Genomic DNA, 26,610 nt, shown 5'->3' on the forward strand with positions numbered 1-26,610 from the left:
CTAAATGTGGCCTCTTGATAGTTAAGGAACCATAAAAGTGACACGATATATGGCGCTGATGGTGTCTTTTTAGTTTCGTTTTGAGACACAGCGCGGAAACAGGCCCTTCGGCTCACAGAATTTGCGCTGAACAGCGATCAACTGTACACCATCCTACGCACTAGGGACAATTTACAATTTTTACCAAAGCCAATTAACATGTTAGTCTTTGGAGTGCGGGAGGAAACTGGAGCACCCAGAGGAAACTCACGCAGTCATGGGGGGAACGTGCAAACTTCGTACAGACAGCACCCATAGTCAGGATTGAACCCAGGTCTCTGACGCAGTAAGGCAGCAACTCTACCACAGCGCCACCGTGCCGCCCTGATCTCTCATATATCAGTCACGTTGGTTTAGGATAACAGTCAAACAGCCAGCCACAACATAGTACACAGCAGACTCCTAGCAACAGGTGCAATTAAGACTTTTAGAAGACGTTTAGTCATATATGTGGAAACAAGGAATTGCAGATGCCGGTTTACCAAGCTGGTAACACAAAGTGTTGGAGTACCTCAAAGGGTCAGGTAACATCTGCGGAGAACATGGAAAGGTGAGTCTAAAGAATGCCTCCACACAAAGCATCACCTATCCATGTTCTCCAGACATACTGCCTGACCTGCTGAGTTACTCCAGCACTGTGTCTTTCCAACATGGATATATGGATAGAAATGTTTAGAGGGCTATGGTTTGAATGCAGGTAAATGGCGCTATTGCAATGGGCTAACATGGTCAACATGCACAGAGTCTTTTACCCAAGTCAGGGGAATCCAGGACCTGGTAACATAGGTTCAAGATGAGATGGAATGATTTAGTAGGAAGATATTTAGACAGGCTGGTGGATAGGAAAGGTTTAGAAGGATATAGGCCAAATGCAGGCTGGTGGGACTAGCGTAAATGGGGCATCTTGGTGAGCATGGGCAAGTTGGACTGAGGGGCTGTATGACCTTACGACTCTATGAGCTGTGCCACTCTGTTGCCAGTTGTTCACCGACTGGGACCAAAAGTGAGTCCCATCCCACTTCCTTAGCCTGGAATTACACCTGCACTGTCTCCTGGAACCACACTGGGCCCATTACAATTCCTTTGGATGTCCAGGTCTGTAGAGAGATGAGCGACAAAGGGTTAAATGAAACTGCTTGCATTTAGAGAGGCCACCAAGTGTTTAACCTAATTCTGCCAGCCTTGTAATTTAAACAAAAAAAAAAATCCAAAGTACTTGCAACTCACAAACTGGATCTGCATCACCCAAGGGCAATTTCCAAATCGGTGATTTGTGGAGCGAATGAATCTTCCTCTCCGACTCTCAGCATTGGGTTAGGGACAATTAACTGGGTCACGCGGCAGTGAGATGTTGGAACGTGTGTTAGGAGTCTGTTCACCAATATTTCCTACACTGTGGTAGCCTGTTTCCTGTCTCCACAATTCAGGGGGGGGGGGGGGGGTCCCCATGACAAAAGGGCAGCACAGTGGCACAGCTGGTAGAGCTGCTGCCTCACCGTGCCACAGACCCAGGTTCGTTCCTGACGTTGGGTGTTGTCTAGACAGGTACATGGATAGGATGGGATTAGCGGTCAAATACAAGAAGGTGGGACAGATGGGGCATGTTGGTCAGCATGGGATAGTTGGGCCGAAGGGCCAGTTTCCTCACTGTATGACTCTATGGCTCTGTAATAAAGCTTTGCACTGTACCTCGGTACACGTGACAATAATAAACCTAAACCGATCAAATGAAGGCAGAGTGAAAGGAACCACACTGTGAACCAAGCACAATGTCACTTTATTAAAGTGTTCTTTAAAAACGTTGAGTTGCATAAATGCTAATTATGGCTTGAATGTGCACAGTTTGAAGTCTCGTTAGTCACCGTTTTATATGTCCCCTAACCACAGGGTTCATAATTAGACGGAAAATAAATTCACAGTTTTAGGCTGGTTACAAAAAAAAACCAAATGCTTGCTATTGAATGTAAATAAGCTGAGCAGTGGTGTAGCTAAGATGCACCTTAATCGGTGGCCACAGAACAAGGCACAGCGTGTTATGCCACCTCTGCAAGTCTGTTAATAGGCTGTAAATCCACGGCACTAATGATCAAAAGACTAGAATTTGAATCTCCCAGTCTCAGCTGGGGAACTTAACTTCACAAGAACTCAGTAAAATAGAGCCAGGAATAAGTTTGCAAATGATACTAACATAGGTGGCATCCGAGACAATGAAGGCTATCAAAAATGACAGCAATATCTTGATCAGTTGGGCAAGTGGGCTGAGCAATGGCAAATGGATTTCAATGCAGATAAGCATAAGGCATTGCATTTTTGGAAGTCAAACATTTTGGAAGTAGCAGGACCTACATAGTGAATGGTAGGGCCCCGGGAGTGCTGTAGAATGTTGTAGAGCAGAAGGATGTAGGAGTGCAGGTGCATAGGTCCCCTGAAAGGTGTTACAGGTAGATAGTGTGGTCAAGGAAGGTCTTGGTACATTGAAGATGTACACAAAATGCTGGAGTAACTCAGTTGGTCAGGCAGCACCACCTAAGAAAGAGGTGAGTTTTCGGGTCAGAACCCTTCTTCGGACTGATAGTAGAGTGTGGGGGGGGGGGGGGAGGGGGACGGGGGTATTGTGTTCAGTTCTGGTCATCTTGCTATAGGAAGGATGTTGTCACAGTTGTCCAAGGCCTCATTTGGAGTATTGTGTTCAGTTCTGGTCATTTTGCTATAGGAAGGATGTTGCTAAGCTGGAAAGAGTGCAGAGAAGATTAATGAGGATGTTGGCTGGACCCGAGGGCTTGAACTACAGGGAGAGGTTAGGTCAGGCGAGGGCTTGATTACTTTGAACACAGGAAGCTTAGTGGTAATCTTATACAATCATGAATCAATTGATAGGTTGAAAATACTGATTCTTTTACCCAGGGCAGGGGAATCAAGAACCAGCAGATATAGGTTTATGGTCAAAGGGGAAAGATTAAATATGAATCTGAGGGGCATCTTTTTCACACAGAAGGTAATGGGATGAAATGCCAGAGGAGGTAGTTGAGGCAAGTACAGCAATAACATTTAAAAGACAATTGGACAGGTACATGGATAGAAAAGGTTTCGAAGGATGGGCCAAATGCGGGCAAATGGGACTAGCTTAGAGGTGGCATCTTGGTTGTGACAGATGGGCTGTAGGGCATATTTCCGTACAGTATGATTCTCTATGACTCTCTCTCTCTCTCTTTTGCTCTCTATGGCAGCTCGGGAATTTAAGTTAATAAAAACTCAGGAACAGAGGACCAGGAATGCAACTCCTGACTTTACCAGCACGCCACGCTATTCAATATAAGGTTACAGATGGAGTGATACAGTTGTGCAAAATAGAACCAGGCCATTTTGGCCCACCATGTTCATGTTGACCATTTTGCCCTTATCCAGATAGCGTCTCAGTAAACCCACATTCTTCTAAACTCCACGGAATACCATTCCAACTTATTCAGCTGTTTGTGATGCTCATCCTTCTCATCCTAGAATTAGCCTAATGAATCTATTACATTTAATTAAATGAAGCTGGAGTTAAGCGAGTTCATTTCACTGTGAAATTATGACTTTGTTGTAAGAATTGATTTGCTTCACAATAATGCTAGTGATGTCCACATCCTGTAAATGAATTACAACAAGCTTCCATCTACACCTCATGCTGCCTCGGGAAAGCAGCTAACATAATCAAAGACTTGTACCACCCTGGTCATTCCTTCTTCTCCCTGCTCCCGTCTGGCACAAAGTACAGAAGCTTGAAAGCGCGCACCACCAGACTCAAGAACTGCTTCTTCCCCTCTGTGATCAGACAATGGTCCTTCCATAACATAGAAACATAGAAAATAGGTGCAGGAGTAGGCCATTCGGCCCTTCGAGCCTGCACCGCCATTCAATATGATCATGGCTGATCATCCAACTCAGTATCCTGTACCTGCCTTCTCTCCATACCCCCTGATCCCTTTAGCCACAAGGGCCACATCTAACTTCCTCTTAAATATAGCCAATGAACTGGCCTCAACTACCTTCTGTGGCAGAGAATTCCAGAGATTCACAGAATGTTTTTCTCATCTCGGTCCTAAAAGATTTCCCCACTTATCCTTAAACTGTGACCCCTTGTTCTGGACTTCCCCAACATCGGGAACAATCTTCCTGCATCTAGCCTGTCCAATCCCTTAAAAATTTTGTACGTTTCTATATGATCCCCCCTAAATTCTAGCGAAATTAGCTTTGTTCAGTTTGTACATTTGATATTATAATTTACAAACTGCTAAACCTGTCAATAGGCTTATAAGATGAAATGTCAAATGTTCCAGATCTATTAAGTACACAATAATTAAATATTTCCTTAACAGAGTGCCCTCAAGGGATGGATTTTGTATTTACTATAGATGCAGATACAATTATGCCTTTTAAAATACATCTAGACAAATATATGGACAGGAAGGATTGAGAGGGATATGGGCCAAGTACAGGTATATGGCATTAGCCCAGTATGCCAAAGATAGACACAAAATGCTGGAGTAACTCAGATCTATTAAGCGGGTCAGGCAACATTTCTGGAGAAAAGGAACAGGTGTCATTTCGGGTCGGACAAAGACATCTGGACAGGTGGATGGATGAGGAATGATTTGGAGGGATATGGGCCAATCGCAGGCGAATGATACCGGCTTAGGTCAGCATGGACAAGTTGAGCCAAAGGGCCTGTTTCCATGCTATGTAACTTCATGAGTCTGTGACATGAAAAGAGGTTGAGAGGGGATTTGAAAGACGCTTTGCACTTCACCAGTAGAAAAATTGTCCTCGTTGGCACAGGATCAAGAACCAGGGGACTGAGAAGGAAAGTTATTGGGAAAAGAACCAGAAGTGACATGGGAAAAAACAATTTTAATGCAACAATTTCATTGTAAAGGGAGTTAGGTTCTAACTTAAAAAAAAACTTTAGAGATATTTTGCTACTTGTCCGAATGACATATCTTTCTGACTAGAATTTTAATGGCGTTGAGAAAGAGCGTATTAAAATTTAATAGAACTTAAAACAATTCTGTAATTCTTGCTGATACAGATTCGAGGCATGCGCTCTAAATTTTGTCGCCACTGTGAATTTGGCACATCGAGCTCATCCTGTCTCTAAACTATGACAACCTTCCTCCGATTTACACAAGACACATTGGCAAGGAACTGCTAAAAGGCCATTGCAAGAATGAATAATGCAGGAGAGGTGAGAGAGTTGCCCTAGAACCTGCATCATTGAAACGGCAGTAATTATGGAACAGTTCAGATGGAATTTATCCCTGCAGCCACGAACAACTGCAGAGTGCGAAGGGGTGGGGGAGGGGGTGAGTATTACTAACGTAGGAATTCTGCGACACAAAGCAAGATCCAACAAACCATGCATGAGGTAAGTGATTGGGTAATCCTTTTAATAACCTGCAGTCTCCAAGTTCACAAAGCCACCTAAGAGGCTGGTGCACTTTTCAGGTTAATGGCGATGTTAATATGAGTGATATTTAGGGGAGGACACAAAGTGCTGGGTCAGGCAGCATCTCTGGAGGACATGGTTAGGTAATGTTTTGGGTTGGGACCCTTCTTCAGACTCTGTGGCTTTGGGAGCAGCTCAGAGAATGCATGTTATTAAAAAAATATATCCAATCTCTCATCTCATGAGTGGTTTGTTGGAGCTTGCTGTGTGTTATTGTCCTCCAGAGATGCTGCTAGACCTGCTGAGTTACTCCAGCACGTTGTGTCTTTTTTTTGTAAACCAGCACCTGCAGTTGCTTGTTTCTAGCTATAAGGAGGGGTTGGCCAGATTAATTGATTTCTCCAGGGTGTCGGAGGCCGAGAGGAGTCCTGACAGAACTATATAAAATTATCATAGACATAGATAGGGTAGACAGTCAGAACTTTTCTATCTGGGTGGAAATATCAAAGATCAACGGGCATAGCTTTAAGATGAGTGGAAAAATATAAAGGAGATGTGTGGGGCAGGTCTTTTTTACACAGAGGGGGATGGGTGCCTGGAAAGCGCTGTGAGGGGTGGTGGTGGAGGCAGATATGATAGTGGTGTTTAAGGGGCTTTTAAGCTAGGCATGCAGGCTGGGAGGGATACGGATCACATGACACACAGAGGAGATTAGTTTAACTTGGCGTCATGTTTAACATCGACATTGCAGGATGAAGGGTCTGTTCCTGTGTCGTACTATTCTCAGTTGTGTTTAGTACAGAGATACAGCGTGGAAACAGGACCTTCGGCCCACCGCGTCCCTGCCGACCAGCAATCACCTGTACACCCGTTCTATCCTACATACTCAGGACAATTTACAATAGCAACAGAAATTAACCTGCAAACCTGCATGACTTTGGAGTGCGGGGGGAAACCTGGAAAAGACCCACGGGGTCAAAGGGATAACGTGCAAACTCCCTACAGACAGCACCCATCGTCAGGATCGAACCTGGCGCTGTGAGGCAGCAACTCTACCGCTGCGCCACTGTGCCCCCTTGCACTATGTGCCATCCCTAATGTTCGAATACTGAACGTTTCAACAATGGATCTGTCACTTGTGATTTGCAGATTGGGGAAGAGATGCTTCTCATTTTCAGTGCCAGCTGCCATTGTGTGTAATGGTCTGTGCAGCATAAAATTGCAGGCCATGTCCTTGTGGAGAGTTGCAATCAACAGCAATCAATCAGTGTGCCCTCCAATATCAGGAAGCACCACCACAGCGTGCCAGTATCAAAGGCAACACAACAAAAACGACTTTCACATTTGTAGACAATAGGAGCTGCAGATGCTGGTTTACAGAAAAAGAAACAATAGTGTTGGAGTAACTCAACATCGCCATCGCCAAAGAACATGGGTAGGCAGCGTTTTAGATCAAGACCCATTTCGTCAGATTGATTGTGGAGGGGAGGTGAGGGATATTGCACATTCTGACGACGTTTTTCTAGCCGTTTTTGTCGTTTCCATTGTCATTATTATTATCTGATACGTTGGAGCTCCGCTCGGGTAGTGCGCCTGAAATGTTGTGGTTCGTATTTACAATGACAATAAAATGTATTATTATTATTATATTAGAAAGGGGGAGGAGGAAGGGATTGTGTTTATAGGTTAGTTACCGCAAATGGAAAATTCAACATTTATAGCTTTTTTTTTTTTAAAAGCGACTTTTAGGCTACTCAAGTGGAACATGAGGTGCTGTTCCTCCAGGTTGCATGTGGGTGCACTCTGGCAATGGAAGAGGCCCTGGACAGAAAGGTCAGTGTGGGAATGGGAAGGGGATTTAAAATGATTAACAACCGGGTGATCTAGCAGGCCTTGGCAGACCAAGCGCAAGTGTTCTGTGAAATGGGCACCCGGTACATGCTTGGCCTCGCCAATGTAAAGGTGGCCACATTTCACATCTGTACCACCCTCATCAGCACGGCAACATCTCATTCACATTCACTCCTCGCAAGGTCTATCTTTGTAAATGAAATGGGCTTCCAACCACAAGAGATATTACTGATAATTATTGATCAAAATAGCAGATTGTAAGGAGAAGAGAAAAGCAGGAAGATTTAGAGAAGAAACTCTCAGAGAAGCAGGACTGTTTAGAACTTCAGAATTAGGTAGCTCCAGAAAGGAGGACTGTGTGGAGAAATCTCCAGAACTTCAGCCTTAGTCATGTGAATAAATATATACAGTCAGTCTGAAGAAGGGTCCCGACCCGAAACTTCACTATCCATTTTCTCCAGAGATGCTGCCTGACCTGCTGAGCTACTCCAGCATTTTGTGTCTATCTTTGGTATAAACCAGCATCTGCAGCTCCTTCTTATTGCATACCGATTAAACAGTTGCACGGACAAGATTTCTGAATGGGAGAAGGGTGGCACATTGGCACAGCAGTAGAGCTGCTGCCTCACAGAGTTCTCTGTAAACTCCGTACCGACAGCACCCATAGTCAGAATTGAACCCTGGTCTCTGGTGCTGCAAGACAGCAACTCTACCGCTGCGTCACTGTCTGACGGGAAGATTGAAGTTGACAGGTAAGTGGTGCACGGTGACAGTTTCCCAGATTGGTTAAATGATGGTGTCAACTCTGGATCTGAATCAGGCACAGTGTAGAGAGCAGAGTTGCTAAGCTAACACTTGGACTCTGTTTTAATATCTCATCTAAAAGGTGGAAACTTTTATAGAGCCGGCCACAAAGTGCCACAGCGGGTCAGGCAGCATCTCTGGAGAACACGGATTAGTGATGTTTCGGGTCGGGACCTTTCTTCAGACTCTACTGACCCAAAACGTAACCTATCCATGTTCTCCAGAGATGCTGCCTAACCCACCCATTTTCTGTCTCTTTTGTAATCTGGACATTTGGTCAGGTACATGGATAAGAAAACTTTAGAGGGATTTGGGCCAAATGCAGGTAGGTGGGAGTAGTGTAGATAGGACATGTTAGTCGGCATGGGAAAGGTATCTGCATTGTAGCACATCAGTTCCATAACAAGGATCAGACAAAGTCCAATGTCTGCAATGGATAGAGGTGAATGGGACAGTGACCTAGCTAATGGAAGGATCGTTCATGAGCCTGATGGTGCATTGTTTCAATCTTCTATCCTTCTGCCAGATGGGGGGGCAGGGGGAAGAAGGAATGCCAGGGTGGGGGTTCGAAAGGGTGTATTGTATTGTAAGAATATCTTTATTGAATTTCCTGAGTATTCGCAGGGAAACAAAAAAAAACATTGCTCAACCAGTGACAAGTCTTTGAAAAATAAATAGTTCGAAATGGACCCAATTTAACACGCTGGAGTAACTCAGCATATCAGGCAGGATGGACCATGGAAATGGATTGGTGAACTTTTGGGTTGGGACCTTTCTTATGTTGGCTGCTTTTCCGGGGCAGTGTGAAGTGTAGATGGAATCGATGGTGGGGACTGATGGACTGGGCTACAGGGAGAGAAACAGCACGGCTTGTAAAATGTTCAGCAGAGACTGCAACAGAACCGTTGCGCAGGAATCTTGGCGTACTATGATAGATCATGACTCTACAAGGTCTGGCAGATGCAGGCTATGCTACAGATTGCATCTGTATTGAAGGAGCATTTGCAGATTAATTTATGTCACCAGTACAATTGGAGAGATGGACAGTAAGATTAAAACATGAAATAAATGATTCTCGATCAGAGGACCAATTTTCAACACAGACGTACTGAGTCACATAGATGGTGCCCACCCCAGGTGACTCTTTGTGTGCTGGTCCCAAATGTGGACCTGTAATCACACATTACAATCGCTCCACTCTTTTAAAACTACTCCGGCAGCAATATTTCTTACTTTAATTATGCTCTTCATGATCTGTGTGTAGGATAGAACTAATGTACGGGTGATCATTGGTGGGCATGGACTCCATGGGCCAAAGGGCCTGTTTCCACGCTGCATCCAAGCCTAGATTGAAAAGACTAGGCTTGTATTCACTGGAGTTTAGAAGGATGAGGGGGGATCTTATAGAAACATATAAAATTATAAAAGGACTGGACAAGCTAGATGGAGGAAAAATGTTCCCAATGTTGGGCAAGTCCAGAACCAGGGGGCACTGTCTTAGAATAAAGGGGAGGTTCATTTAAGACTGAGGTGAGAACATTTTTTTTCACCCAGACAGTTGTGAATTTATGGAATTCCCTGCCACAGAGGGCAGTGGAGGCCAAGTCACTGGATGGATTTAAGAGGGAGTTAGATAGAGCTCTGGGGACTAGTGGAGTCAAGGGATATGGAGAGAAGGCAGGCACGGGTTATTGATTGGGGACTATCAGCCATGATCACAATGAAGGGCCGAATGGTCTCCTCCTGCACCTATTTTCTATGTTTCTATGTCTATGTTTCTATACATCTCTAAACTAAAGTAAACCAAACCAAACTTGATTAGGTAGGGTGTCAGGAGGTTATAGGGAGAAGGCAGGAGAATGGAGTTGAGAGAGAAAGATAGATCGGCAATGATTAAATGGCAGAGTAGAGTGGATGGGCCGAATGGCCTAATTTTGCTCGAACAACTTATCAACTTGTGAAACCAAACTAAACAAACCAAAACCAAACTAAACTAAACTAAAAAAATAGTAACTAGACTTCAAAAGTACTTCAGAGACTGAAAGACCAGGGCACATTGAGCATGTAACATGAACATCAATAACTATTTCTGTCTCTCTCTCCTTCGGCAATCAACATCATTTCTTTCTTTGATGGGATCCACTTTACACTATGCAGAAATAATTTCAATAGATCTTTTTTGTCAGCAACATATGGTCCCAGAGCTTTGAAAAATATCTTTGCTTTTGCTCTCTCAACATGAAGGCACGTCAATGTTTCTTCTGCAAGGCCAAAGGCTTAATGTGTTCCAACATGAACATGTTGACGAATTGTACTTCTGGTAACAAAGGAGTAAAAAAATAATTTGCTGAATGACTCTTTACCCTGAGATGTTATTTCACTCACTGCCGTCAGGGTGTCGTGTGGAGTGGTGTGCAGTGCAGTGGGACGTGGAGTGGAGTGAAGTGGAGTCTGAAGAAGTGTCCTGACCCGAAACGTTGCCTATCCATATTCACCAGAGACGCTGCCTGACCTACTGAGTTACTCCAGCAATTTTTTTTGCAAAACAGCACCAGTAGCACCTTTTGTCTATGACTTCCTGGGAATACTGTTCAATAATAAGCAAGTTCAGTATTCCGAAAAACAAAAGGAATTATGGGATTTGTCAAAGGTCATTCACGTAAAAAAAGCAAACGGGGGTTCCAGGTAGCGGGAGAGTGGGGTAGATGCTAGTAGGAGACAGGGGAGAGACTGGACCGGCGGAGAGACGGTGAGAGGTGAAGGAGAAAGAGGGGGGGGGGCTCTGCCAGGTGCGTCACTGTGCCGTCCCTACCTGCAGTTCTTTTGCTTTTCAATAACATAGTTCTGTTGTTCTAATAATAAAGTCCCAAGCAAGAACCATTTTCATTGAATTTAACAACTTTCCATATGCTGGGGCAGATGGAAAAAAATGTTGGTTGGAGGGATTTGAGTCAGAGTGATACAGCATAGAAACAGGCCCTTCAGCCCAACTCGTCCCTGCCGACCAAGATGCCCCATCTACATCAGCCCCATGTTATAATACCATTTGGTGAACCAAATTTTATGTTCATCTGAATATGTCACCTATCCTTTTCCCCCACAGTTGCTGCCTGACCTGCAGAGTTACTGCAGGATTCTGTGTCTATCTTTGGTATGAACCAGTATCTACAGTGATTTATTTTTATATGTTGTTATATATAATTTTAAAGTTCCTAAATTCATGTTATTGGAGTAGAATTAGGCCCTTCGGCCCATCAAGACTAATCATAGCAGATCATTTGGCAATCAATCATGGCAGATCTATCTTTCTCTCTCAACCTCATTCTTCAGCCTTCTCCTCATAACCCCCCGACACCCTTACTAATCAAGAATCTGTCAATCTATGCCTTAAAAATATCCATTGACGGCCTCTGCAGCCATCTGTGGCAATAAATTCCACAGATTCACCACCATCTGAAGAACTCTCCCCTCTCTGGGACTATTGTAGATGGGACATCTTGGTTAGCATGGATGAGTTGGGCTGAAGGGCCTGTTTCCACTTAAAGAGGGAGAGAGGGGGGTGGCAAGGGGTTTCGGCAGGGGAGTCCAAAGAGACTTGCCAGGAAAAAGCTTGTGATGATATAAGGTTAAAACAAATCCTGATTCTATGTATAACTGTGTATACGTTGGTGATACAGCTGACAGAAACTACTAGTGAGTGTCGGGGACTGTGTGAAGTTGGAAATCCTTGCTGACACACACACACACACACACACAACTGTAGAGCAAGCTGGCAGAAATGCTGTGAAAAGGCAATAACTCACTCCACCTGATTTCCCCAGTGTGGGAAGTGTCTGAGAACACAAGGAAACAGGAGCAGGACTGGGTGACTCATCCCACAACTGGCATAGTTGGTAGAGCTACTGCCTCACAGTGCCTGAGATCCAGGTTCGATCATGGCCTCGGGCACTGTCTGTGTGGAGCTTCTGTCTGGCGCTGTGAGGCAGTGGCTCTAAACTCCGACCCACACATTTTTGCAAGATCTTTGCAAGGAATTGGTTACTTCATTATTGTCACGTGTACCGAGGTACAGTGAGAAGTTTTTTTGCTGCGTGCTATCCAGACAAAGAAAAGGCTCTGCATGATTATAATTGGGCTGTCCACAGTGCACAGATAAAGGATACACCGTACAAGATTTAGTGTAAGTTAAAATCCAATTAAAGAAAGTTATGAAGAATAGGTAAAGAAGAGGCCTGGGGCAGATTAGGGTAGCACAGTGGTATAACTGTTACCTTACAACGCAGGAGACACGGGTTCGATCCTCACCTCGAGTCCTGTCGGTGTGGAGTTTGTACGGTCTCCCCATTGACCACATGTGGGTTTTCTCCGAGTGCTCCAGTTTTCTCCCACACTCCAAAGACGTGCAAGTTTGTAGGGTAATTGGTCTCTGTAAATTGTACCTAATATCTAGGATAGAACTAATGTATTGGTGATGGTTGGTTGGCGTGGACTCGGTGGGCCGAAGGGCCTGTTTCCACGCTCTAAGCTCTAAAGATCATATTTAATGGCAGGGGCCATGTGGCCTACTCCTGATCCTATTTTCCTATGTTCAGAGCACAGAAAATCGAACAGTTTTACTCAGGAACAGGCCCTTCAGCCCACAATGTCCGTGCTAATCATGACACCTATACTATTCCCATTTCTGCCTTTTGGCAACTTGAGATTCATTCCATTTGGACGTATGTCCATTTTTAACACTTATTCTCTGCGTATTACTGTTCCATTCATAACCTCTTTGTCTTTTAAAATAGTCTTAAAGTAATCTATTCATGTTACAAAGACAAATACACTGTCCTCATTTCAGAGCTTAGTTCACCAATTCAATGTCCTCCTTTCAAAGCTTAGTCCACCCCTTGGACAACAAATTTATTTTGAAACTTGATTACGTTCAAACTCTCCCCTACATTATCACTGAGAATGGAGCCATACTGCACAGAAACAGGCCCTTCTGCCTGTAGTACATGCCAACCAAGATGCCCGCGTTTGGCCTACATCCCTCTCAACCATTCCTATCCATGTACCTGTCCAAGTGGCTTTTAAATGCTGTTATAGTACTTGCCTCAACTACCGCGTCTAGCAGCTTGTTCCATATACCCACCATCTTCTGAGGGAAAAAGATGTTCTTCAGGTTCCTGGTAATTATTTCCCTTCTTGCCTATAGTTCTTGATGCTTAGTTCTTGACCACCCATCCCCCCTACCCTTGGGAGAAAAAACTGTGCATTCACACTGTCGATTCCGCTCATGATTTTATGCACCTCTGTATGATCACCCCTCAGCTCCTGCACTCCCAGGAATAAAGTCCTAGCCTGCCCAACCTCTCCCTGTAGCTCAGGCCTTCGAGATAGCGGAGTCAGGGGATATGGCGAGAAGGCAGGAACGGGGTACTGATTGGGGATGATCAGCCATGATCACATTGAATGGTGGTGCTGGCTCGCAGGGCCGAATGGCCTACTCCTGCACCTATTGTCTATTGTCCTGGCAACAACCTTGGAAATCTTCCAGTTTAAAGGTATCTTCCCCACAGCAAGGTGCGCAAAACTGAACCACATACTGATGAAATATTTTAGGATTCAGCTCGCTAATCTTTTCTCATAACCTCTCAAATTAACTTTACCAATTCCCTTTCTTAAACCTCCGAGGTTGCTAAGAAAGTATTGTTCCTGAATTTTTCCTCAGCGAACAAAAAAAATCTGTAATTTGCATTTAATAAAATCTGCGCTCAGATGACTGTCAGCAAGATTTAAGGTTCAGAGAAGTCTTTAGCTGCCAGCACTAGATACGAGGATCCCTGTTTGTAAATTCCAGGAAGCAGCCAGTGCTGACTCTGCAAAGAATATCTTCTGGGGAGAAAAGGCAGCGAGGAAATTAACCTTGTCACTGCAGGAGTGTCACCAGAAAAAAAGACAGTAATTATAAATTAAAAAAAAAGACATTGCTGCCTTAAAAATTGAAACTAATTTAGCGTATTTGCCATTGTCATTGGAATAATTGAAAAACGTTTGGAGGTTAGTTGGTCCACTTCTTCACACTGCCTCGGCAAGGCTGCCAGCACAAACAAGGGCCATTCTCACCCTGGTCACTCCCTCTGTAATATGGTGACCAGAAATACATGCAGTTCTCAAGTTGTGGCACAGTGGCGCAGTTGGCAGAACCACTGCCTCACATGCCAGAGACCGGGTTCGATCCTGACCTTGGGTGCTCTCTGTGTGGAGTTTGAAGGACGTCCTTCCTGTGACCTCATGTGTTTCCTGCAGGTGCTCCGGTTTCCTCCCACCTTTCAAAGACGTGTGGGTTTGGGGAACTAATCTCCCTAAATTGCCCCTGGTGTGCAGGGAGTAGATGTGAAAGTGGAAAAACATAGAACTAGTGTGAACGGGTGATTGATGGTCAGCGTGAACTCAGTGGGCCGTCGGACCTGTTCCCATGCTGTGTATCCAAACTAAATGCTACTCATGCATCAGCCTCAACCAGTGTTTTTCCAGGCACTTGCCACCCTCAGTGTAAAAAGGTTGTCCTGCACACCTCCTTTAAATTTTGCTATCCACATTAGTATTTGATTTTACTATCCTGGGAAATAGGTTCTGATTGTTTACCCCAGGGGTCAGCAAGCTGCGGCCCACGGGCCGGATCCGGCCCATAACCTGAAATAATCCGGTCCGCAGCGGTAACACAAAACCCACACAACACTTATCCGAGAATAGTTCTCACACACACAGCAAATTCCATATCACAACGTCTGTCGACTCACTCGCTCTCTCTCTCTCTCTCTCTCTCTGTCCCTACCATTCAACCCCCTCTTCCATCCCCCTGACCATCGGGAGTGAAAGCTCTCCCCACCCCGGTGCATGTGTGAAACTGAAGCGGGCTGAAGTGGCTTCCTCGGGCTGGAGGAAAGCGAAGCATCAGCGGAGTCGGTGAGGAATTCCGCTCCGGCCACAGTGTTGCACTTTAGTTGTAGCTTGTCGTGGGAATAATTGTTTTTTTGTCACATTTTTGTTGCGATTTAAAAAAAAAGATCATTCATTATTTATTAACTATGGCGATAGATGTGGCCCGCCATCCGCTCACAAACTTGGGTCTTGAGTCCTGGCTCCTTTGCAGAACAAAGTTGCCGACCTCTGGTCTACCCTATCTATTCCTGTCTCAGCAAACAGTCGCAGGTTGATCAAACAGTCGCAGGTTGTAGCAAGAATCAACATTCACATTCAAGAGTCCACAGGGAACGTATAGATGGTCTCTGGTGTCCTGCTGGAGACATTCCAAAATCTGTGGGCACTGCAGCGTTGGAATGAGTCCTGGACAAGGCGGTTAAACTTTCTTTCATTTAAGTTTTGTTATGTTTTAGTAAAGTTATTTTAAAATAGAAATAGAAGCCACATTCATTGAGTGCCTGGGGATAAAGGCCAAAGCAAAAAAAAAAGATGAAACCGGTTTGCTACAGAGCTAAACTCCTTTACACGGTGCCATCAATTACGTACAGTGCAGATGCAAAAATCAAAGGCAGGATATATGGATGAGTGATGAGGAGTGTTGCCTTTGATCAAAATGTGTGAACGTTGCCACAATAGACTGCGGATGCTGGAACCTTAAGCAAAACTGTGCTGGAGGAACTCAGCAGGTCAAGCAGCATCCGCGGAGGGAATGGACAAGGCGATGTTTTGGGTTGGATCCCTTCTTCAGATGTTCCCTCGACAGATGCTGCCTGACCTGCTGAGTTTCTCCAGCACTTTGTGTTCTGTGTGAATTATGCATTGCTCACGCTCATCTGTGTTCTAATTGACAAGTTCTGTGTTGAATCAACACTGGGACGGCACAGAGGCACAGCAGTGGAGTTGCTGCCTTACAGCACCAGAGACCCGGGTTTGATCCTGACTATGGGTGCTGTCTCTATGGAGTTTGCACATTCTCCCTGTGACTATGTGGGTAGCCTCCGGGTGCTCTGGTTTCCTTCCATATTCCAAAGACGTGCGGGTTTGTAGGTTAATTGGCTTTTGTAAATTGTAAATTGTTCCTAGTGTGGAGGATAGAACTAGCGTACAGGGATCGCTGGCTGGCGGGGACTTGGTGGGCCGAAGGGCCTGTTTCCTCGCTGTATCTCTAAAACTAAAATGTAAAATCCAAAAACCTCTTCATAACTTTTAAGAACCTGAGCGAGATCTCCCCCTCAGGCCCGCAGTGTATTAGAGATAGAGTCCTTGATTATCGGAGAGGTGGCAATCAAATTGCTTCTCCGCTCCCCCCGACAACAATGTATGACATTTGTCAAGGCCTTGGCTATAAATTTCTCATGTGGAATGTCACAGCAAGCACGAGCAACTCCAATAACAAGAGTAATTTCTAGGTCGAAAATACTTTCTGAATTAATAATTAATAAGGCACTTTCTTTTCTGAAGGCTTCAAGTTTACAACTGCTGACAGAATCAGGCAAGCTCGAACATGCTGGTAGATTTTAATCACGGGGAGATGAAATGAGACTGGACATGTTGTGATTACCATTGCGGACAGTCCAATTGGGATGAAATCCTTTCCCCTGCCAACCCTGCGCTCCCAGGGAACGATGGCGGATGGGCGAGGAGAGGGACGTGACTTCGCTGGTTACCAAGCCAAGCAAAACACGACACATTCAACGCAACACCAAATAGTTCATGGGCATCTCTTTCCACGCCACCTCCACAGAGCAAGTCAGTCTATCCCATCCACCCAACTATACCCAGAAAGGCCCAACACTGTCTCGATGCTCGTGACCAAGAAGAGTGGGCAGCACGGTGGCGCAGAGGTGGAGTAGCTGCTTTACAGCGCCAGAGACCCAGGTTCGATCCTGACAACAGGTGCTGTCTGTACGGATGGAGTTTGTTTGTTCTCCCCGTGACCGCGTGGGTTTTCTCCGGGTGCTCCAGTTTCCTCCCACATTCCAAAGACGTACAGGTTCGCAGATTAATTGTGAATTGTCCCTAGGGTGTAGGATAGTGCTAGTGCTTGGGGTGATCGATGGTCGGTGCGGACGGTGGTCCGAAGGGCCTGTTTCCATGTAGTAACTCTATCAGAGGGGCAAAGAGGAGGATGCACTCACCGAGTTGTAGAGAAGTCCTTCGCCGTTCATGGCCACGTAGAGGCCAGACTTCACACCTTGTATCGCCACCACCCGCAGTCCCACAGGGATCAGGTTGAACAGAGCTGGAAAAGGACAGAGCCATTCATCAGTGTGGTGGTTACCTACTCCTGATACTAACCGATAGTGGCATCCCCAACACCCATGGTATCAACAGGGCAGCACAGTGACACAGCGGTAGAGTTGCTGCCTCACAACACCAGAGACCCGGGTTCAATCCTGACCATGGCTGCTGTCTGTATTGAGTTTGCACATTTTCCCTGCGTGAGTTTTTTTTCCGGGTGCTCCAGTTTCCTCCCACACTCAAAAGATATACAGGTTAGTAGGTTAATTGGCTTCAGTAAAATTGTAAATTGTCCCTAATGTGTAGGATAGTGTACGGGATGATCGCTGGTTGGCGGGACTCGGTGAGACGAAGGGCCTGTTTCCGCACTGTATCTCTAAAGTAAATCTCTCTGCCTCCACCACCATCCCTGGCAACATGTTCCAGGCACCCGCCACCCTCTGTGTGAAAAAACCTGCCCGCACATCTCATTTAAACTTTGCCCCTCTCACCTTAAAGCTATGCCCACTAGTCTTTGACATTTCAACTCTGGGAAAAGGGAAAACTATTAATTGCAAACATGTTGCTGTAGTCAAGAGTCGAGTGAAGTGTGTTTAATTGTCATATGCACCGGCAACAGAACAATGAAATTCATACTTAGAACCTAGTCGGAAATGTTATCCCTCTTCTTGCAAGTTTTCCCTGCGTGAGTTTTTTTCTGGGTGCTCTGGTTTCCTCCCACACTCAAAAGACACACAGGCTAATCTATCTTAAGGAGAACAATTAAGAGTGTTCATCTTAATTGCCCGAAAGAACAGTCTTCCAGGCAATTAAGCTTATCCCAACTCTACCTAAAGTTGGGGACACAGCAACCAAGCAGGAACAGCCAGACTCAAGAATATCCTCTGAGATTTATAGGCATACAGCACAGAAAGAGGCATTATAGCCCAACTCAACCATGCCAACCAATATACTCCATCTAAGCTAGTTCCATTTACCTGCATTTGGCTCATATCCCTCTAAACCTTTTCTAACCATGTACTTATTCAAAGGTCTTTTAAATGTTGTCATAGTAACTGCTTCAATTATCTCCTCTGGCAGCTCGTTCCATACAGCCACCACCTACTGAATGAAAGAGTTTGCACGTTCTCCCTGTGACCACGAATGCTCCAGCTTCCTCCCACATTACCAAAGACGTGCGGTTTTGTAGGTTAATTGACCTCTGCAAATTGCCGCTAACGTGTAGGGAGTGGATGAGAAAGTGGCATAACATAGAACAAGTGTGAACAGGTGACCGATGGTTGGTGTGGACTCGATGGGCCAAAGGGCCTGTTGTATCTCTAGCAAATCTACATTTAGGCTGTCCTTCTCTGTCCTTTAGACTTTAGAGATATAGCACGGAAACAGGCCCATCGGCCCACCGACTCTGCACCGATCAGCAATCACCCCATACACTAATACTATCCTACACACAAGGGACAATTTACAGAAGCCATTTAACCTATAAATCCTGCACGTCTTTGTGGGAAGAAGAGTGTGGGAAGAAACCAGAGCACCCGGAGAAAACCCACGCAGTCACAAGGAGTACATACAAACTCCGTACAGACACACCTGTAGCCAGGATCGAACCCAGGTCTCTGGTGCTGTAAGGCAGCAACTCTACCTGCTGCGCCACTGTGCCACCCTTGTGGGATGCGTAAACGTTTCCCCTCAGGTATATATTAAATCTTTACCCTCTAACCTTTTTGGGCTATCGCATGCAAAATGTTGTTCCGTTCCCCGCACACTCAAAGCAAGCCTGCACTGCATGTTCAGGAAGATACGCAGCAGTAAATCTGTGGTGTTGCGGCATAATCTTATCATTGCCGGCCAGACTCACAGACAGCAGAGCTACAGAACCTCCTCCCAGCTCTTTAATTGCATCCCTGATTAATGACGAGAACCCAGGGCCACTCGTAGGGTTAATCTAATTAGAAGCCATCCACTTTTACACAAAGCGAATCATTGCCTCCACTCTCTCCTCACCCATCACAGTCAGAAGCATCAACACTGGGCTAAATTGCAAATTAACTCATTATGCAGTATGCTGCATGAATCTGATCGTTTAATGAGATGGGAATTGGTGGCACTGATAACTAACTGGATCTTATTATGGCCAAATGCTCATTGGTAAGGGGGCGAGGCAAAGACCATGTTCAAGACCAGGAGATGGCCAATCAACCCCTCAAATATAATCATAGACAGTCACACAGCATGGAAATAGGCCCTTCAGCCCAGCTCATCTATGCCGTCCAAGATGCCCCATCTAAGCTGGTCCCGTTTGCCTGCGTTTGGCCCATACCCCTCTGGTGGTGAATCTGTGACTGTAGAGGCCGTCATTGGATATTTTTAAAACAGAGATTGACTGGTTCTTCATTAGTAAGGGTCTCAGTGGCCATGGGGAGATGACAAGAGAATGGGGTTGAGAGGGAAAGATCTGTTCTATTCTGTTAAATTTGAAACATGTTAAGTTGTACATAAACTGTAATATCTCATATGTATTAGATTCAGATTCAATTTTAATTGTCATTGTCAGTGTACAGTACAGAGACAACGAAATGCATTAGGTACTTATGTGCTACATTATTGTACTTCTAATAAAAAATATAAATAAATAAATAAATAAATAAAAGAGAGGGAAAGATCCATGTTCTCCAGAGATGCTGCTTGACCTGATGAGTTACTCCAGCACTTTGTCTTCCCTCTCAGCCTTTCCTATCCATGTTCCTGTCCATGTGGCTTTTAAATGCTGTTATAGTACTTGTCTTAACTACCTCCTCTGGCATTTTGTTCCATATATCCACAACCCTGTGAGTGGAAAAGTTGCCCCTCATGTTCCTACTAAATCTTTCCCCTCTCACCTTCAACCTATGTCGCCTAGTTCAGATTCCCCTTCCCTGAGTGAAAGGCTCTGTGCATTCACCCTATCCATTCCCCTAGTGATTTTATGTACACCTATAAGATCACCCCTCAGTCTCCTGCATACCAAGGAATGAAGTCCTGGCTGTAAATATAAATATGTCCCATCATTCGATTAGATCACAGTTAATTTACATCATGGCTCAATTCATATCACAATTTTGTTTACTGAGCCTGTGATTATGTTAAAGGTCCAGGTAGGTGGATTGTTGTAATGTAATCAAGTGGGTTATAGGTACTGACCTTTCCCCACCATCCTCTGTGTGAAAAGGTTGTCCCTCAGGTTCAAATTAAATCGTGCCCCTATTAGCTTACACCTTGATTCCCCTACTCTGGGCAAATTATTCTGTGCATCTATCCTTTCTATTCCCCTCATGATTTTACCCCTCATAGATCATCCCTCAGCCTCCTGCGTTCCAAGAAATGAAGCCCTCGCCCGCACAGCCTCTCCGCTAGCACAGGCCCTTGAGTCCTGGCAACATCCTCACATTGTGCCTGTAAAGCTGCAGCAAGAATTTCTTTGTTCCACTCGCGGAGCCTATGACAATTAAACTGTCTCGATGTGACTTTTGAACACTCACAGGCAATTAAACAAAAGCTTCCATCTTGAGTTAGTTACCCCACAGCTGGCTTTCCTGAAAACAGCAGCTCACTATTCTGATCCTCCGAAGGTTACAAAATTGTTGAATTTAAATATTCATGGGCGGCACAGCGGCAGAGTGGCTGCCTCACAGCACCAGAGACATGGGTTCAATCCTGACGACGGGCGCTGTCTGTACGGAGTTTGTACGTTCGCCCTGTGACTGGGTTTTCTCCGGGTGCTCTGGTTTCCTCCCACACTCCAAAGACACAGGTTTGTAGGTTAATTGGCTTCGGTAAGAATTGTGAATTGTCCCTAGTGTGTAGGATAGTGCTAGTGTATGGGATCGTGGACCCGGTGGACCTTCCTCCGTGCTGTATCTCTAAACTAAACTAACCAAGGCACAGGGATTTCTCTCCTGCACTGTAAGCTTCTATCTTTCAGCAGCTCCAGTTCTCAGCCGCAGTGTCTGGAGCACAGCCGAGTGACAGCAACATGGTTTTGTGAAAGATGCGTGGGTGTTGCTGCCTGAACTCCAGCTGAAACTCTTCATCACTAGGGAAGTGAAAGCATATTGCAGTCTCCTGGGGGAAGGATTCCAAGAAAGTGCCGCTGCTAATGTTGTCCAGAACTCGGGGAAATCTCTGCTTCTTACAGATATGAAAACCACCAGCAACTTGCTGGCAATCACAGCTCCCCCTGCATTAAGGTTCCCAAACACACATCCAGGTCCGAGATAGAGTCACTGGAAGGAACAAGGAACTGCAGATGCTGGTTTACACAAAAAGACATAAAGTGCTGGAGTAACTCAGAAGGTCAGGCAGCATCTGTGGAGAACATGGACAACTGATTTTAGACTTTAGTGATACAGCATGGAAACAGTTCAGGGGCTGTCCCACTGCGGCGACCTAATCCGTGAGTTCAGAAGAGTGTCTTTGATCGACAAGCTCGAGGGCACTCGCCTGAAAAACTTCGAGCTGGATCGACCGTCTGCGATGAAACCGCGAGCTGGATTGACCGATCGCGTGTGCGCACACACACACACACACACACACACACACACACACACACACACACACACACACACACACACACACACACACACACACACACACACACACACACACACACACACACACACACACACACACACACACACACACACACACAGCAAAGGCGGGGGCCAGGGAAAGTGGGGGAACACTGACTGAAATTCACACCCATGATGAAGAGGAAGGTGAAAGACGACTGCACAATAACGGTAAGTTCTTTAGAGAGTGCAGGGGGGGGGGGGGGGGGGGGGGGGGAAGGAGGGGGAGGGGGCAGAGAAGGAGTGGAGATAAATATTTATAATAAAGTTTAGCGGGCATTTAACCTACTGGTTGGTTTTCCTTGTTCCTGAATCCTCCAATGAGCCAATTAAAATGCCCGGTCAGCGAGGTAGATTGCCTTCGGCTGCCCTCGACTGTCTGTAACTACATAGCGGCCCCACTCCGCTGCACTACGAGTTCAAAAGAACCATGCCGACCAATTTTTACTCGCGGAAAACTTTTCAACATGCTGACAAATTTTCCGCGACCTAACTGAGGCCGCGAGTAGGCGGGAACTTCCCTCGAGCATGAAGGAGAGTTCCAGTGCCCTCATAGGACCATGTGTCGACCATGCTGCGAGCTTGAGTCGAGGGCAAACTTGTCTAAACTGGCAGATTAGGTCGCCGCAGTGGGACAGCCCTTTACTTCGGCCCATCGAGTTGATACCGACCAACAATCACCCCGTACACTAGCACTGCCCTACACACTAGGGAAAATTTACGATTTTACACAAGCCAATTAACCGTCAAACCTGCACATCTTTGGAATGTGGGAGGAAACCGGAGCACCTGGAAGAAACCCACGTGGTCACTGAACGTGAAAACTACGTACAGACAGCGCCCAAGGTCAGGTTTGAGCCCGAGCCTCTGGTGCTGTGAGGCAGCAGCTCTACAGCTGTGCCACGTCAAACGTTTATGGTCAGGGTTCTATTCACACAATCCACATCAAGGTTATTGGTTCCATCATTCTGATTAAGAGCCTTGACCCAATACATCACTTAACCATCTTCTCCAGAGATGCTGCCTGACCCGATGAGTTACGAGTCATAGGTTTAGGTTTATTATTTTCACATGTACTGAAGTACAGTGTAAGGCTTTGTCTTGGATGCTATATAATCAGATCAGATAATATTACACATAAATACAATCCAGTCAAACTCAAGTACAATAAGTAGAGCAAAGGGGAAGATACAGAGTGCAAGATATAGTTCTCAGATTTGTAGCGCACCAGTTGCAGAGACAAAGTTCAATGTCCGCAATGGGGTCGAGGTGAATCGATGTACCCTAGCTTATGGAACGAGCATTCAGAAGCCTGATAACAGAGGGGAAGAAGCTGTTCTTGAGTCTGGCGGTGCACGCTTTCAAGCTTCTGTACCTTCTGCTGGACGGGAGCAGGGTGGAGAAAGAATGGCTGGGATGGGACAAGTCTTTGATTATGTTGGCTGTTTTTCCAAGGCAGTTTAAAGTGGAGATGAAGTCAGCACTGGTCTATGTGATGGGCTGGGCTACATCCACAGCTCTGCAATTTCTTGAAATCTTGGTAGAGCTGTTCACAAGCCAAACTGTGGTGCAAGCTGACAGTATGATTTGCAGGGTGCACCAGTAGACGTATGCAAATAGAGCTGTACACCATGGAATAGAGCCATACAGCCCAACTCGTTCATGCCGACCAAGATCCCCCATCTAAGCTGGTCCCATTTGCCTGTGTTTGCCCTATATAGAGTCATACAGCAAGGAAACAGGCCCTTTACCCCAGCATGCCCATGCTGCCAAATATGCCCCATCTACAATAGTCCCACCTGCCTGCATTTGGCCCAGATACCTCTAAACCTGTCCTAGCCATGTACCTGTCCAAATGTTTCTTAAACATTGCGATAGTACCTGCCCCAACTACTTCTTCTGGCAGCTCGTTCCATATATAGGCACGACTCTGGGTGGACAAGAGGTTGGGGACTGGGCTTTGTGCCTTCCTCCACAGTGGGAACCACTGTGGGGGATGTTTTTGTGTTTCGGTGTTGAACTCCTTGAATGCTATGTTGTATTTTTATTAGTGTGCTGCAAGGACATCTGAATTTCCCCTGAAGAAGGGGATTAATAACGTCAAAATCAAAAAAAAAAATCAAATCATACCCACCTCCCTCTGTGTGAAATGTTACCCCTCAGGTTCCAAGTAAATCTTTTCCCCCCTCACCTTAAACCTATGTCCTCGAGTTCTTGGTTCCTGTACTCTGGGCAAGAGATCCTTCAGAGTATCCCTCAGCAAATAAAGATTTTCCCAGTGTAATACTTGCTAACCCTACTGTTGGCTGAGTAGTCCATTTCTAAATCACACAATCACCACCACCAACCCCCCAAAAAAGGATATTCCATATAAACAAGCCACTTAGGTGTAACTGAGTAGATAGATAGGGAAAGGTTGTGTAGGTTTATTCCTTGGAGTGCATGAGGCTGAGGGGCGATCTTATAGCTGTGTGTAAAATCATGTGGGGAATAGATAGGGTAGATGCACAAACACTTTTTCCCAGAGTAGGGGAATCAAGAACCAGAGAAGATAGGTTTAAGGTGCGAGGAGGGGGAAAGATTTAGTAAGCACGTGAATGGCAACCTTTTCTACACAAAGTGTGATGGGTTTATGGAACAAGCTGCCAGAGGAAGTAGTTGAGGCAGGTAATATAAAAACATTTAAAAGACACACGGAAAGGGACGTGGATATGAAAGATTTAGAGTGTATGGGCAAAATGCTGTCAGATGGGACTAGCCTAGATGAGACATCTTGGTCGGCATGAAAAAGTTGGGCCGAAGGGCCTGTTTTGTGCATTATGACTATGAGCGATGGGATCCATGGAGAATTGATGAGTATGTCGGGAGAATAGTTAGTAGCGTAGGATTGATGTAAATGGGTGGTTGTGGATCAGTGTGAGCTTGGTGGGCTGAATGGCCTGTTTCTATGCTGTATGACACTGGGTGCAATCTACATTGGCCAAGGGGGAAAGGAATGTTTTGTAACAACCGATGTGTTCAGCTGGCAAATTGAAACATATTGGTACAGGGTTCGGGTGAACAGTCATTCACACACAGACAGACTTCTTCCGTTGGTATGTGTCATCGCCAGAAACAAATCTCTCCACAAATAGTGGCAAGGGTTCAGATCCAGAAATAAGGATGAGATAATGGCGTCATCTGTGAAGCACTGAGCAGGAAGGAACTACAGATGCTGGTTTATACCGAAGATAGACACAAAATGCTAGAGTAACTCAGTGGGTCAGGCACCACAGGTCCATTCACACCCATGCAGACTTCAATCAATTACTTTACCTTGGACCCTTGAGATATAGCGCGGGAACAGGCCCTTCGGCCCAACGAGAGCGCGCCGTCCAGCGATCACCCCGTAGACTAGCATTATCCTACATGCTACAAACAATTTACAATTTACAGGGGCCATTTAACCTATAAACCTGCACGGCTTTGGAGTGTGGGAGGAAACCAGAGCACCCGGAGAAAACCCACGCAGTCCCAGGAAGAAGGTACGAACTCCATACAGATAGCACCCATAGTCAGGATCAACCCCAAGTCTCTGGTGCTGTGAGGCAGCAATTCTACCACTGTGCCACTCTAAGGGATTCCAAACAAATCCCATTGTCCCATCCTTCATCCACACTCTCTCCACCAATTCCAATCTAATCCCATGGATCCATTCTCATCCATGCAGGCACGAATCAATTCCAATCTCATCCCAGTGTCCTACCTTCTCCTGAGCCCTGCTTCAGTTCAAAATTAATCCCCCTGTCTCACTCTCACCACAGGCCTTTATCAGCCCCTCCCTAATAGTGTAATAAAAAAAGAACTGCAGATGCTGGTTCATACCACAGTTAGACACAAAATCCTGGTATCACTCAGCGCGTCATGCGGCAACTCTGGAGAAAATGGATAAAATGTGTCAGAAGAAGGGTCTCAACCCAAAACATCACCTCTCCATTCTCTCCTAATGATGTCTGACCCACTGAGTTACTCCAGGACTTTGTGCTATAAATTAAATTAATAGGAAACTGAATTTATATTATGGTATATGGACACACTTATCTGTTTTGTAGTAAATGCCTACTATGTTCTGTGTGCCGAAGCAAAGCAAGAATTTCATTGTCCTATACAGGGACACATGACAATAAACTCACTTGAACGAACTTGAACTTGAACTTGTGTCTACCCGCACTAATAATGCACCATCCTCTTCCTGTACCTCTATTTTTGTGTCAATTTCTAACTTAAATTGACCATGATTGAACCCAGGTCGCTGGTGCTGGGAGGCAGTGGCTCTACCAGCTGCGCCACCTTACCGCCCAGTGTGTCTTTAGTGTGAGACAGGCATTTCAAGGATGAAGTTTTAACAACTGCAGGCTGGCCAAACCCTATTGTCATGGAAACAAGTTTAACTATTACCACTGGCTAGATAAACTCTCGCTGATGGCAATAGGTTTTAAAATTTAAACAGTTGTGAAAATGTAAGTATTCCCAGTCAGATGTGAAACAGACTGGAAAACTGTCAGGTCAATGGAAGGAATCCAAGCGTCAGGGCTGATTAATGAGTCGCTGCGGAGAGAATGGAAGGGAAGAACAAACTATTAATAGCCAATTCATGGTGTCTCACTCTGCCTCAGGACTTCCCAAAGGCTT

At 45.5% G+C, this 26,610-nt stretch overlaps 1 protein-coding gene across 1 annotated transcript in view; it reads right to left on the reverse strand.

The window, feature by feature from the left end:
- Positions 1 to 26,610, reverse strand: part of fgf12a (fibroblast growth factor 12a) — a 72,227-nt gene that overhangs the window by 19,563 nt on the left and 26,054 nt on the right. The window contains exon 4 of the mRNA XM_055645807.1: positions 17,230 to 17,333. Within this exon, the coding sequence (XP_055501782.1) occupies positions 17,230 to 17,333 (104 nt within the window). The remainder of the gene's footprint in view (positions 1 to 17,229; positions 17,334 to 26,610) is intronic.

The sequence above is a fragment of the Leucoraja erinacea genome, chromosome 14 (assembly GCF_028641065.1).
Source record: "Leucoraja erinacea ecotype New England chromosome 14, Leri_hhj_1, whole genome shotgun sequence".
Taxonomy (NCBI): domain Eukaryota; kingdom Metazoa; phylum Chordata; class Chondrichthyes; order Rajiformes; family Rajidae; genus Leucoraja; species Leucoraja erinaceus.